The sequence below is a fragment of the Mytilus edulis genome, chromosome 7, assembly GCF_963676685.1.
Source record: "Mytilus edulis chromosome 7, xbMytEdul2.2, whole genome shotgun sequence".
NCBI lineage: Eukaryota > Metazoa > Mollusca > Bivalvia > Mytilida > Mytilidae > Mytilus > Mytilus edulis.
In genome coordinates, this window is record NC_092350.1 from 8,528,617 (window position 1) to 8,544,720 (window position 16,104).

At 33.1% G+C, this 16,104-nt stretch overlaps 1 protein-coding gene across 1 annotated transcript in view; it reads left to right on the forward strand.

The window, feature by feature from the left end:
* Positions 1-16,104, forward strand: part of LOC139482930 (uncharacterized) — a 96,789-nt gene that overhangs the window by 19,891 nt on the left and 60,794 nt on the right. The window contains exons 8-12 of the mRNA XM_071266958.1: positions 1,337-1,475; positions 3,250-3,463; positions 9,829-9,987; positions 13,635-13,983; positions 14,787-15,081. Of these exons, the coding sequence (XP_071123059.1) occupies positions 1,337-1,475; positions 3,250-3,463; positions 9,829-9,987; positions 13,635-13,983; positions 14,787-15,081 (1,156 nt within the window). The remainder of the gene's footprint in view (positions 1-1,336; positions 1,476-3,249; positions 3,464-9,828; positions 9,988-13,634; positions 13,984-14,786; positions 15,082-16,104) is intronic.

Consider the following 16,104-nt stretch of genomic DNA (forward strand, 5'->3'; position numbering starts at 1 on the left):
GTAAACTTCTAGAATTTGTTTTTTAGCAATGTATCACTCTCTACTGTCCTTATATATTATTCTATATTCTGCGTTTCCATCCAGATTCTCGTGTATACCATGAGGGTCCGGATTGGGGGTATTGTTTATTTCTGTATTCTTTAAATGGTTATGTCATTTTTTCAAGTCTACATTTTAATTATCTTACTCATTATTCTTTCTTTATTTTTCATATTTTGTCATCCCAATATATTTTACTTACCGATGTTTAGTTACATTACGACGTTTATTTCTGATTTATATACTGGTTACCGATGACAAATTTGTGTCATTCATGACAATTAAACAGAATCAACATGTTATATGCGATCATTCTTGGAAGAAATTAATATTACTTTAATATTACACTTTTTGAAACCATTTTTATCAATTTTCAATTTCATGTGTTGTTTCCGTATATGTTATGTTTCATTGCTCATATACCCCATATAGCAATAAAATTATACTTTTATTGCCATTCATAACTCTTAACAGACCAATTAACAGACTGGGTTTTATACATCCGACCCATTAACAGACCAGGTTTTAAATAAAAATTGGTTTATGTCATCAAAATACAGATTTTCGTGTAGATTTTTCAAACAATGATATCAATATGGTTAACAAACATAATGCCTTTTGTTAACGTAATCTTTTTTCGATGTTCAAAATATTGAATGCAAGTAAATTTAACGAATGTGTCATTTTGTGTACATTTTATGTGTGTAAAATGTGTATAAATTTATTGATGAGTAATACGCCTTTTCATTTTATAGATCGTACATTGAAGCTAGAAAAATAATAATTACACCACTGAATTCAGTACATGGAATTGTTTTGTTAGACATGAACACTTTTTATGATGAAAATATATTTAGAAAGTTATACAATGAAACATGCTGAACTTTCAATGATTTTGTCGATAACACCTGATTAACAGACTTTAGCCAACCCGATTAACAAACCAACCGCCGATATAGCCGCATACTCAATATAGATTAACCGACCAATCTCTCGGTTAGCCGAGTGTCGGCCGTTAATATGACCAAAGACGACAATAGTTGTATCACAAAACCACATATATGGCAGACGACACTAACTGTTCGACTCTATGATGTTAAAATCTCGTAAATTGATTGAAGGTTACAAAAAAAAGCCGAGTGAATTGCATGAGCTCCAAAAAAGACAAAATTGAATAACAAAAATGTTGTGTCATCAAAAGAATAAATATACATTGTAATTTGTTTTCAACCTATTATATATGAAACTGATTTTAATATGTTTAATGAGTTATTTAGTGCAAATATGCATATTTTAGGCGGAAATCATTCCACGGAAGTTCAAAGTTATACCTGCTTTTCAAATGAAAACCTACCGAAGTCGGAAACATTTTGCAACAAGAAAAAACCAAGTGGTGCAATAGATATATCAGCCTGGGAAAAAAGTCATGGTTACAGGTATGCATAGGAATTAACCAGTTTAGTTAAACTTTATTATTAATTCAAAACTGATTACTTGATTGCTATCTTTGTTTAAATCATGTTGTTAAACGTAGCGCGGCGTCACACATTGGTGTATAGACCGGAGTGCACCATACGTACAGAGAAAATTGACAAAATCGGTATACGTTAGTTGCACGCCAGAGGAACGCTAATCAATCGTTAAACACGCGTTGCATAAGTTTTAAGTACGTCGAAATACAAAGGTATACGCTTGGTGAACGCTACAACTCGAGAACATTTCTATGCAGCATATAAATTTGCATCCAGCTCAAGCGTGTGTCTAGCGTATACCTGTACGCTACACGCACGTTATACATACGCTACAAGCGCGTTTAAAGCGCTACAGACAAGTTTGAGACACGTTTAGGGCACGTTGTATACACTGACGGCATGCACAAAGTTGACGGCGACTGTAAAATGCAATTTTAAAATAGTTTTATACAACTGTGTTTAAAATATTTTTTAAAGAAGATTTTTTTTTATAATAAAATGATGAACGCATGCCATTAGAATCCACATTACTAGTAAGGTAAATCAAAATTTAATCTATAAAGCATGAAACGGACATATAGAAAAAGGTAAAAATACGGTGTAACTTGTAACATTAATTTAGCATGAAATAGAATTTTTGAACTAAAACTTATACAAATTCAACATATTTTCCCGCATTAACGTATAATAGAATTGTTAAGATTTGGACTCAGACATCATATGAAATTTACCGCAAAAAGTATAAAAAAAACGACATGGTACATAAGTTTGGAAATCTTCGATATGTGTAAGAAGTAGTAATTAGGAAGGACTTATAATCAAAATGGAAGAATCGGTAAGAAGAAAAATGTAATTGCAATCTTTTTATTTTCAAAATAACTTGGTATTCCAAATGTGCATATCTAGAGGTTTAATATAATCTGCAACATATGAATGATTCGATAATACAGACTGAACACCTACATTTTTCAAATGTCCAGCTATTATGTTACAATCTAAAGAAATGACGTTTTAACGCTATTTTCTGAAAAGGGTCCACGACAAAGTCGCTATATATTTCCATTACACTGCTCTCAGCATATATTTATTTATATTTTCAGAATGTGCATTTGCTGCACTTTCTTGTTCGAACAAAAAAGAAATATGTTGAACGTGAATGTTTAAAGTTATGTGATAAACTAAGTGTCCAGTGTTTTTGTTACGGTTACGTTGTCTTGGGGGAAATGCCGACGTCGTAAAGGGTTTTTGTAATTTGAAGATGTTACGTTTGTGGACTCAGCTTTGTGCACACTGTCACTTCGAGATCGTTCGACTTTAACTAAAACGGATGCGGTTGTGTATTTAACAAACATCCGATAATAGAACGTCCAAGATACGACCGGGACGCGTCTCAAATGCACGTTCAAGACACTTTTTTCCTTCGTAGGCTGCGTTCCATCTTCGTTAGACAAACGCCAGGAATACGCAACCATACGTTTCTTGAACGCCCGATAAACGCTTAGGTACGCTTCTCGTACGCCCAATACACGCTTAAAGCTCGTTGTGCACACGTTACAGATACGATTGACAGGTTGAATGCATCCAAAATTACTGCGTATTGACAGCGTACATGATTTTTTAACACGCCCGGGGTACGTCGGAGCTATACGCTGATGTGTGACGCCGGTTTAAAACTTTGTGAAATGCGTTCACCTGATTCAAAAGCTATCATTGTGTATTCCGATTTAATTTCAAATAGATTGACCTTCAAATGGACCTTGAAGAGTGGAGGATACTTGAAATACATAAATAGAGAGGCATACAACAAAGTTATACGGGTATCATTAAAAGGAAAGACACATTCGCAAAGTTACATTTTCCAGTGGGATCTCGTTAAGCCCTACCACCAGTGTGTTGCAGATAAAAGTAAATGTTCAACTCCTCCTGTAAAAACAACAGATGTAACAGAAAAGGTGATTTAAATGTTAAAAATATGTTAGACCTACGTGTTGCTTGTATTCTTTTATGAGTTATAAATTTGATATAAAAAGTGCAAAACATTAAAACAAAAGGGTCATTTTATTTTTAAAAAGATCCTAAACATGCAGTATAAAAATAAGAAGATATGATTTGCTTGCCAATGAGACAACTCTCCACAAGAGACAAAATGACGTAGGACGGAAGCAAGTATGTGTCACCGAACGGCCTGATCAAGAGGGAAAACTCATATCACAAAGAAAGCTATAAAAAAAACCTAAAAATGGGAAAACTTACAAACTTATTTATGTAGAAATCAATAAACAAAAAACATATATTATATACAACAACAACAAAGATCTACTAAGTTACAGGCTTCTGACTTGGGACAGGTACATTTTCCAGTCGATCAATGGGTTTTACATTATTTAGTGATATTCGAATAAAAATCGAAGACTTCATATTTAAAGCATACTGAAACCAACGCAATTATGATCATAACTGTAAGGATATAAAACGATGTTCATATAAAAAGAAGAGGCGATATGATTGCACCGTCCGGCCTTCAACAATGAGCAAAGTCTATTTCGCGTAGTCAGCTGTAAATGTAAAAGTGAAAAATGTAAAATAATTCAAAAGAGAAAACCAACGGCCTAATTTATTTTCAAAGTAATGAATAATGAAAAAACAAATATGTCACACAACAACAAAAGATAACCTCTGAATTACAGGCTCCTCACTTAGGACAGGCACATACATAGAGAATGTGGCGGGGTTAAACATGTTAGTGGGCGCCTATCCCTCCCCTAATCCTGGGACAGTGGTTCAACATAACAATACAAGAACTGTAAAAAAACCCAACGCATATGATCAACAACAACAAATAACAACCAGGCAGTTACAGGCTCCTGACTTGGGTCAGGCACATAGAATGTGGCGGAGTTAATCATGTTAGCTGGCGCCAATATACGCTATGGAGTAGGGGCTTTAATGGCCTAAAATGGCCCCAGATTTACAAGATAATAAAAATTCTAACAGAGCAGATTTTTCTCCATAAATTATTAGAATATGAGTAAATGATTTAAAAAAAATGTTTTTATTTAACTAAAAAAGGTTCAATGACGTCACAATGGTAGGTGCAAATGACGTCATAATTGGGAAAATAAGCAAAAATACCGAAAATTTGATGTTTTTTCTAAATTTTGACCACCGCACCATGCTTGCACCAATAAGAAATTTTAACATTTTGACATGTTCATACATATCAAACTTCGAATAAAAAATCTTTTTGGTGCAAGGTTGGTGCGATAGTTTAATTTATATTTTTCATAGCCAAGCGGAGCAATAAAAAGCTGAAATTTGCCGTCCAAATTGGACCTTTTCATCTGACAAAGTTTAGTTTATACATTCTTATGCCTATAGAAACTTATTTTTTTGGTTTATGAATGTAAAGTGTATTCCTAATTATATTTCCGTAAGTTTATCTAGTGAAATTTCTTCAAAAAATCCGACAGCAATGAACTTCATGTGTAAGGGAGTCAATAACAACTTTGAAGACATTTTTTTTAATTATGAAATTTTAGATAGACCTTCAATGTAACAAAATCTGTACATTTCTGATCTTTTTGCTAATTATAAATTCAAAATTTGTTGTTTGAATGGGGCAATCTTCTCTCTCTGGTATTAGGTCAGATTCATGATTTATGTAACAAAAAGGGGGGGGGGGGGGGGGGGTATTTTACTTAAATTTCCATAATTGGCGAGAAACACGAGATTTATTTCGAAAATGAAACTACCTATATTCCAATTGGATGTGTCTTTGTTGGTAATGTGCACAGAGAACAAGTTCTATAAAATATGATGGTAAAAAAACGGAAACGGCATAAGGTAGACTATCCATATATCTGTATAAACATGTATATATATATAATTATATAAGTACGCCTGAGCCTGTGACAACTCTACAACAGATTTATCCATTGGATCACCAGCAGTGATGTTGATACATGGCTGTGTACATTATGTATATACAACTCGTCTAAACATCAACCCAACAATGTAGGATCTGTAAATTTTGCAAATGTATATATATATGGATAATTGACCTTTCCATGCATAGAAACAAGAGCCTGAAGTCTGTAAGCATACTACATGTCTGTTACCTTTTTAAAGGTTATGTTTTGAATAGTTTTATAATCATGCGTGCAAATGAAGTGAAAATTTTAAAATGTGACCCGGCTTTGTTGTTGAGCCCCATTTGTGGGCATTATGTTTTCTGATCTATGCGTCTGTTCATCCGTGCGTATGTCAGTCTGTTCGTCCGATTGTCCTTGTGTCTCGCTTCAGGTTTAAGTTTTGGTCAAGGTAGTTGAATCTGACATCAGACTCAGACCTTTTTTGAAGTAAATTTTACTGTGTGTATTGTGTGTTTGATTTTTTTCTACTTTGCCTAGAGGTAAAGGGAGAGGGGGTTTGAGATCCCAAAAATAACATGTTTAAATCTGCCGATTTTTTGGGCCTGTCCTAACCTAGGATTTCCTGGCCATTGTTAGTCTTGCGATTTGGGCATCCATGTACTAAAGTCACATTCTTGTTTTCAATAATTTTCACGAATATATAATGAATATTGTCATGATGATCAAAGACCAAGTCATACGACACTAAGAATAGTGAAGGCGAAAAGTAAACTAGTCACATTGACAAAAACTACAATAAAAAAAATAATATATATATATATATAATGAATATAGAAAAAATCTAAGAAAACAGATTTATTTGATATAGTAGCATGTTCCAGTTTTGTAATTCTATAGAATGATATGGTTATAAGTCTGGATGACTGAAATAGATAATAAAAATAAGATGAATTTCGAAAAGTCAACCCTAATGATCCTTTACATAAGTCTAGAGGGGGTAGGGTGGGGAGGGGGTGTACTTCAATACTTAATTGATAGGGGTGCCGCTGGTTTGTCACCTTACCCAGTTTTACATTTTAAAAATATATACCTTTTCATGAATTGCGTAGGAAAAACAGTTATATCATATATATCTGATAGTTTTCTTAATTTTTCACTTATTCAAGCTAAAAAAAGGTGTAAATAGAAGTGCCCCCCCCCTTCAACCCCAACCCCTTCCAGAAACATAACTACTGTCATGGAAATACACTGACTTTTGAAAACACCCTTTAATGCATGTGTCTGTATCTATTTATTTAAGATAATCAATATTAAGATTTCTTAGCGCTAAATGTGTCTTGTCTTTATAATATTCTTCTTGTCGCTGATAAGTGAGACACCACCCAGCATCAGATGCACAATCTGTATATATCAGCAATACCCGGTGTTCTGTTTTGTTTGTTGGTGTTTCAATATTGCTTTCCCTCTTAATATTTACCTTGGAGTTTGTTTCTTTTTACAATTTACATCTTAAATTGCCTTTCTGTTTCAATATATTTAAAATTAAATCTTTTAAATAGAAAACAAATCGCGGTTGCCATGGGCACAGATGTGTTGCTAGGGAGAAACAACAGTGAATTTGGCAAAAATGTGCAATTAATTATGTAATATTTAAATAGTGTACAAGGGTTAATTCACTACATGCTAAACAGGTTTAATTTCAAATATAGATATATTAAAGCTGTATAATAATCATATTTGATGAGTTTAACTCCGCCATTTTAGTGGTTGCTAGGCAACAGAATAAACGAGCTAGACTCAAAATTTGATTATTTTCAGAAGGTCTATGGTATAGACTTACAACATGACAAATTAAATGAAATTTGGGGGTGGGGCCAAAAATGGCCCTTATAGCCCCTAGTCCTCTCGGTACCCACGTGTTATAAAGTGATGTAAACATAAAGATATCATTACTGCAACAAGTATGTTACAGTATTTCTCATTCGAGACAACTAAATTTTAATATTTAAAGCGCGAAGCTTGTCGAGCTTTTTGGATAATTACATTTTGACTGTCAAGAGTTTGGGAATATCGTATTACACGATTTAAAGTGGTGGAATCTGTTTCTCGAATGATTTTGTCCTTCCTTTCAAAAGATTTGCTTAATATTTGACGTCATCAGGCATGGTCGCCTTTTTTTCTGGATGTCACAATAGAACATTTAGAAGAAATCAAGAATGTTTAAAGTCATAATTACATTTTGATCTATCATTAAACAAAATTGCTGAGAACAGATATGTCATTAGTGATGAGAAATATTTTTCTCGCACCGCTCAAGAAATGTGAAAAAGTACAAATTGAGAGATTTTACTTTACACATTTAAGAATATAGTTCATGAATTGTAAAATGGCAGGTATTGTCACTCAAAAAAGGCCTACAACAATGCGTTTGCCTTAGTTTTACCAATTTACCAACTCAGAATATGTTGTACGATGTACTGTCCAAGATTCTTATTACCTTCCGATATCGTTTCGTTTTATGTATTGTTGAAATGAATGAGTGTATACTTATTGTTTTCTAGATTGGAGTCCATATTTTTTTGCTTTTGTTTATGATACATAGAAATGCAATATGGTCTTCAAAATCAATAGTACCATCTACAAATAGAAGTATAAGCATCTTAAAATCGAACGTTACATCTTTCTTCAACAAAATAATATACTACAATTTCCAACAAATCCTCTTAGTACCATGATTGGTTCGATGATTTCATGGTATCTATCAGCCTCCTATGTTTAGATAATTTGGTTTTTGAGATAACACTGTGAGATAGACTGTCTATCTCACAGTGTTATCTCAAAAACGTCTGATAGCATGAAATAATCCGCGTCTGTATATTGGTTTGGTTAAATTCAAAATGTAATCAAAGAGCATGTCTATACACGTACAACATCGAATTTATTATTGTGTTAGTCCTTTTGTCTTTTTATCTCAGAGATAATATACACACATCCATCATTCAAAAATGCAAATATACATGTAGTTCAAAATTAAAAGCTACATATGTTCTGCCATCTCCACATTCTATTCAACATGTGTGTATTTATAGATTATCGTTGACCATCTCGAGTTGAGATGATCAATGATAATATGTTTATCGCTATTTTACATATGACGACGTTGTCAATTTCATGTCAATTTCGTTAGCAACGCCACGTGCCTGCTTAGTTTCTAGCGATAATTTTCCATTTCAAGCGAGTAGCATGATATGAAAAATTATCACAAAAAAAGATAAAAGGAAAAATGCACAAATTAGCGATAAATAGAGAATAATACATGGCAAAATCCGTATCATATGTCGTATCATCCCGAGACATCAATATCAGCCCAAAGGCCTTTAGGCCCGAGGGATAATATTGGTCGAGGGTGATACGGCATGTGATACGGATTTTGCCATGTATTATACGCTTTATCATATATTTCAACAGAAGAGTATTATATTATATGAACTGTTTTCTGATCCATAGCACTGGGTTACCTTCAGTTCTACTTTTGTCTTGTTTCAAAGGCCTTAAAAGAACTGCTCAATTACTTATCCGAAGCACCTGGGTTACCTTACAATTTAATTTGCGTGCTGTTGTTTTAAAAATATTTTGTTTATTATTGTATTAATTTGTATGTTTTGTATTTTTCATAGTTGCATTTAGTGTCCCAAAAAATATGAAAACTTGACGTTCGTGACGTCACATACAATGTGAAAACTCGACGTTCGTGACGTCACATACCAAGCAATGACGTCATTCAAAAAATTTACCTATTTTGAGGAAAATTTTTCTTAAGCAAAAAAAAAACCAAAACTGACTTTATTTAAAAAAAAAAAAAAAAAAAAAAAAAGTAGGGGTGTGATTAAGGGTAGGGGTGTGATAAAGGGTATGCGATAAAGGGTGCGCATCAAAGTTGCGCGATATGGATTAAACATCAGGCTATTTATCACATATGCAAAACTACTGTATTTACTACTAAACATATGATAAATATATATATTAAAACAAGTTAGATTGTCAACAACCTTTTTTATTACAGTCTGTGATGCAATTGATCGTAGTATAAATATTTTCTTACTCCGGACATAAATACAATTTTTGCTTGACTCTATATTTACTAAGAACTTAGTATTCTTTTTTAGTGTTATGTTAACTTTATGATCTTTTCTTCGTTTTTCGTAATTAGAAATGGCGTTGTTATATATCTCGAATTATGGTTTTTGAATGCACCCTTGGTATTTTCTGCCTTTTTAAAGCATTTTCCAACCGTACCATTCCTGACAACAGACACCTTAAACAGGAATGTTAACTTGCCAAAGATATTTCTTTTTATATATACTTGTAATACATGTATTACAAAATGTCCTCCGGTAAGCAGATAGATATTATGTTAAAAGGATGTATCCGCTTTGTTTTAATAGGCAAACGTTCCTATCACATGGGATGAATGGAAAGATGACATGGCTGGTCTGCATCACTACGAGTATCAAGTGTTTGAGTTGGCATCTGATGGATCAAAGTTAGTTCAAGGAACATCGATGGTGGCACAAGATTCGAACATTACTATTCATCATACAAATGCAAGTACAGAAAACTAAAATTATTTAGGATTTAAATTGTATAATACCATCTTCATTCGAAATTCAATGTTTTAATTCGATTATGAGTTTTGAAATCTAATTTTTCAAAAGGGCTATTTATATCAAGAAAAAAATGAGTTTGTATTCTTTAACTTTCCATCGATAGTGATTAAAACATCGTTTTGCTTAGAAGTACTGTATGTAATGTTAATACCTGAAACAATTATTATATAGATATAGGAAGATGTGGTGTGAGTGCCAATAATTTCTTATGTATTATAGTGTTCAATTGAAAGAGAATAATGAATTTTGAGATTATGTCCATTAAGGCTAGCTACTTGATGAACTACTAGTATTTTATATAAAATATGGATTTATGGTATGATTGCCAATGAGACAGCTATCCACCAAAGTTTAAATGCAGTAGAAGTAAAAAAGAAAAAAAAGAAAAAAAAAGCAATTAAAACAAAAGTTCGACCTTCAACAACGAGAAACAAATCCTTAAAGACCCGTAGATGAAAATATAAAACAACGAAAATGAGAAAATTAAGAAATAAGAAATAAGAACAGCGCAATCACAAATAGAGATTAAGATGACATTATTTCGTACAATTAGCATGATTAGGTTAAACATTTGTGATTCATGAATTTCAGTTTTTGAAGCATTATGATGCACAGTGTAATTTTGTATTATTTGTTTGTTTCTAATTATAGTTTATTTTCACCAGTGTAATAGTGTTCAGTGATAAGGTGGTATTTTTTCTTATGTATTAAGCGTTCAATTGAAAGAGAATAATGAATTTTGAGATTTGTAAAAACAGAATACTGTCGGAATTGATCGATGAGACTCAGTTTATCGAAACGAAAGCTGGACGTCATGGGTTAGATTCCATCGACATCTCCTTATCTGTAATACTAAAATAACGAGGTCCAATTTGTCAGCCGTTATGGGGTAAAAACGAAAAATCAAAGAATTCAGCTTTATATATATACACGGGTAGTAAGGTCGTCATATCGAGGAGCGTTTAGTACAGTCATTTTGTCAAAATTTGGTTAAGTTGGTCATGGATAATGTAACTTCCCAAAACAATTGCATCAGTTCTTCTCAAATGAGCAAATAAAAAGCAAATTAAATGTTTGAAACTATAGTGTAAGTCAAACTATCTAAATTGAAATTGTTGTTTTTAAGAAATTAACCCAAGATAACCAAGATATCCAAATTGGTATGGATTGGTTAAGCGATTGACATGATTAAGTTAAGAGTCTAGAAATTCGTCATGGTTTTGGTTACATTTGTCATAGTTTAGATCAAAATTAATACATCTTTGTGGCACCTTAATATTGATAGTTTGTTTGAATACGATTGTGAAAAATTGAAGTAACACAATTTACTAATTGACTTAAGAGGGAAAAAAGTCTTTTGATCAAATTCGGTGGGCGTAAGCGGCAAAAAGGTCGGGCAAATCGTACATTTAGAAAAAAAAAAATAACCCCGCGTAACGCATTACAGGGTCAATGGAAATATTTGGCGTTTGTATTTTCGTCCGTCCGTCTGTGTGTTCATCTGTCCGGTCTCACGTTTACAATTTTTGCCGGATTTTTTATGAAACTTATGTCAAATTGGTTTTTTTTATTATAGTTTTGTTCAAAATTGCATTGTTAGCACTCTTAAATGTACAATTCTTGCCAGAATTTTATGGAAATTGCATCATAGGTTTATATTTGCAATGTCTTGGACGAATTCAAAAAATAGTGCCGATCAATTAATTTTCATAGAGTGGTGTCTCTTAGAAATTTAATTATATTGAGAACTACATTTTAGGGGCTCTCATATGTACAATACATACCCAAATTTTATGAAAGTTGAATTCTAGGTTGATATCAGCGATTTTTTGGACTGATGTGAAAATTAGTACCGAAAAATTATTATTTTACTATCTAAAGCTGCGGTCACATCTAGCGGATAGCTCTAACGGATGCCGAACTGATGAAAAAAGTTTTCAGTTGACAAAATTTGTATCCGCTCGGCGTCCGTTGGTATACTGGCCAAATAAAAGGGACGGGTAACGAATGCCTAGAACGGACACTTACAAGATATGCCACATACGAGAAACGGAAGCGTACCGGACAGAACGGACGTCAAATGTACATCCAAACAGATAAAACGGACACCTAACGAAAGCGTTCCGGATAAAAAGGATGAACAAGATACTAGTAAGCGGAAAATCAAAGTGAGCGATAATTATAATACATATCTTTCATGACTAAGCAATGATGTTGCCCACCTCCTTTGTCTTATCCTTCTTATCCTTTCGACAACTAGTAGGTTTATATTTCAAACATTTAAGTTCTGTCGGACTTGAATAAGAGATGCTCAACAGTGAAGACATGCTCTTACTCCAAGATCCAAGCATGAGTACATTTGTAATAGACAATCATGACACTCAAGAAATCTGACCTTGCAATAATTGTCATTTCTGAGTGACGCGAAATTTTCAATTGACATTTATCCGTTTTGCATTTGGTAGGTATCCGTTATCCTTCCGTTCATGTCCGTTCCCCATCCGTTTAATCCGTTATACGTCCGGTAGAAGTGCGTTGGTGAATTTATCTACCGGACCTCCAACGAATCTATAACGGACAAGTAACGTATACAAAACGGAAACATTATTCATGTAGTAAACTGTAAGTGAAATTAATATGAAAACTGATATCAAAGTGTTGAAGATGACATGTTCGAGTTAGAAAAAGGTCCATAATGTCTTTTTTTAACGAACGAATAAAAGTGATTATGTTTTTTTTAATTCGTTAAACTATTTTTTCTTGTATGCCATAAAGTTCCGATATCAGAACAATCATTGTTGGTTAAGTATTTAGTATATAAAAATATACATTATTGAATGCGATAGAAAAACATAATTCAATGATACACGTACTGTAGTGCTTAGTACAACTTGAAGAACATTTAAACTGTGTACAGCCTCATTTCTGACCCGACAAGGCGAGAATTCACAGACAATAAGATAAATATTGATAGCAGTATTCTATTCTGATAACACCACGTCATATTCTGAAAGACTTTGTATAAAGTCTACAGTCTGTGATGCACTGGCTGTTGTTTTTTCCTGTATATTATATTTATTTTTTTGGTTTTGTTTTGGACATAAGTCAGGCTGTAAGTTTTCTTATTTGAATTGCAGTATCTTTAATATATATATAAGAAAGCTATTAAAAGATAATAACGGTTTCAATGCATCACTTTTTTTACTAGTACTTTCACTGCTTCCGCAGATCTTCAGGTAATGTGTTAATGTGTTAATATTCAGAGGTTCATTAAGCGAAATGTGTAATTTTTAATCTACACCATTGTCCTATATTAGCTATATCACGGGTAGTAAGGTCGTCTTATCTATGGGCGTTCAGTACAGTGATTTTGTCATAGTTTGGTTAAGTTAGACATGTTAGACACAGAATAACACATTCGCTTAATAACACATTCGCATAAAGTACATTATATATATATACAAGACACACAAATATATGCAGACTTATGTTGCTTATTCTTTACGCTTTTTTATAGTTTATTTAAATTATTTTCAATATATGAATATTTAGATATGAAATATTAATAATTTGTGTTCATATAGGCTGTCATAACTTTAAAGACACCAGGACTATACTCCACAACACTCGTTGTCTATGACAAAGCACTAAATTATAAAGCTACGCGATGTGTGATTCTGTACGACAACCAGTCCAAAGTTGATACAATGGCAGGGAAAAGAACTATTGTTGAACAATCATCAAAAGACACAAATTATACTTGGATTTCTGTGAGCGGCAAAACTTTGAAAGTATCATGGAGGGATCGTTTTATAAACTTTAGACATAAACAGAATCATTGGTTGGGTGGTGTTGGAAGTCTCTCTGACGTTGTCGGTGAATATGATGATCATTATGGGAAACGTAGTGTAGACGAAATTCCTAATGCTCATGGTAAGATAAGCTATTTAGCACAATATCATGTTTGCTCTGACTATTAATTTCGTCTTTACACTAAATCAATTGGCTGTTAGATATGTACTGATAGATATTTTTACAAAGTTGACCACAGATGGTTTTGTGGTAATTTTGGTCATTTAACTGTTTCGGTGCAGGGATCAATAATTCCGGGTAAAACGGATAATTTACGGGTTATTTAACCACCCGGCGTATGGGGTGAGATTCACGGGTGTGACCCGCAGAATACAGGTCAGTTGACAACATCAAGTTAACCGCATAAGAGAACGAAACATTATTGTTCATATCTTGCAGTTGATATATATATATAACAATAAGAATATGTGGTATGATTAACAACGAGCCAACTCTCCACATTAGACCAAATGACACAAAACCGAACAAATACAGGTCACATTATGGCCTTCAACAATGAGAAAAAACTAATACCATGTCATATCAAAACGTTTCTATTACATGAAAAATAAATTACAGATCAAAGGGAAAAGACGTTTCAGATTAATCTTTTTCAATAGTAAAGCATAAAAAGTAAAGCTGAACTTAAGTTATTGCTTTCGAATGATTTCATAAAGCTGCAAATTGGTATGGAATAATGCTCAAAGAATCATGCATTAATTAAGTTTAAACCCTAGCTTTATTGGATGGCATCTTCTAAATATTCTCGAACCTGTACGCATGTATTTGACTTTAAAAAAATGAGCTCTTGAATAACATGAAAATTATATTTTGGTAAGAACATTATAACTGAGTATCAATTTTTGGGGGATATTTTAAAATAGGTGTGGTGAGATTTGAAGTGAAATATGAGGTTTATAGTCCGTCACTGTCTGCACAACAAGCCTATACACCAACAGTGGATGTGCTATTACAGTTTGGACATATCAATGTACCATGGAATGACGGAAATAGATTGGACATAACTGTAAGGGCTTATGACATATTAGAAAAGTTTGCAGAAGAAACAATAGTAGTTTACAAAGATGTCAGTCCTCCTCCCATTGAAAACTTATGGTTATCACGTGGGGAAAACGTAAATATATCTGTTCACAGTATAGAGGATTTTTCTAAAATGACGTAAGTATATACGCCTTTCTTGATGTTATTTTTTGTTGCATACCTCTTTAACTTAAATTGATAATACCAGTTACAGACATATGTATTTAAAAATCAAGGCATTCCAGCATGTTTTGAAATGTGTACATGTATATATGGGTGATTGTGTTTTGTTTTGTATTTATGGCACCCTCAACGGAGTTGGGGTGACGTATTGTTATTCTACGTTTCTTTTTTTTCTTATTATTATTATGTCACCCGATCGACAATGTCGGGTGACATATTGCTTTTCTTATGTTTCTTTGTTATGGCACCCTCAACGGAGTTGGGGTGACGTATTGTTATTCTACGTTTCTTTTTTTTCTTATTATGTCACCCGATCGACAATGTCGGGTGACATATTGCTTTTCCTCCGTTTCTTTGTTATTATGGCACCCTCAACGGAGTTGGGGTGACATATTGTTATTGTTCGTTTCTTTTTTTTCTTTTTATTATTATTATTTTTATTCTTCCACACATTTTGTCCATACTATTTCTCAGAACTGGTCATACCAATGCTGATGGAACTATACCATAATATGAACCGCCATGTTAAGTTGTGCAAGAGACAGTGGAATGGTAAAAAATGGCCGCCGTTACCATGGAAACAGAACAAATGTGAAAAAATCCAGTTTTTTGTTTTGGTGAACTATTTGGATACTATTTAACTCAGAATCATTATATTTTAATACAATGTAGGTGCCCACTATATACAGGTTTTGGATGATTTTGGCACTCATTGGAACTACTATGTTGCCATGGAAACTACTCCAAAAAAATCAAAAATCTAAAAATGTTCCAAACTTAATGAAACTTCACAGTAACGATGAGCAACATTGGAAGATGTGGAATTTGGCGTTGGAATTTCCAAAATCGCTGTTGTTGCCATGGAAACAATGCAAAAAGTTCAAAACTTTGAATTTTCACAGAACATTCTAGAACATCAATGTTTAATTTATTCTACAGACATTAAATGGTATATGATTGTGGAGGGGAAAAATTGCA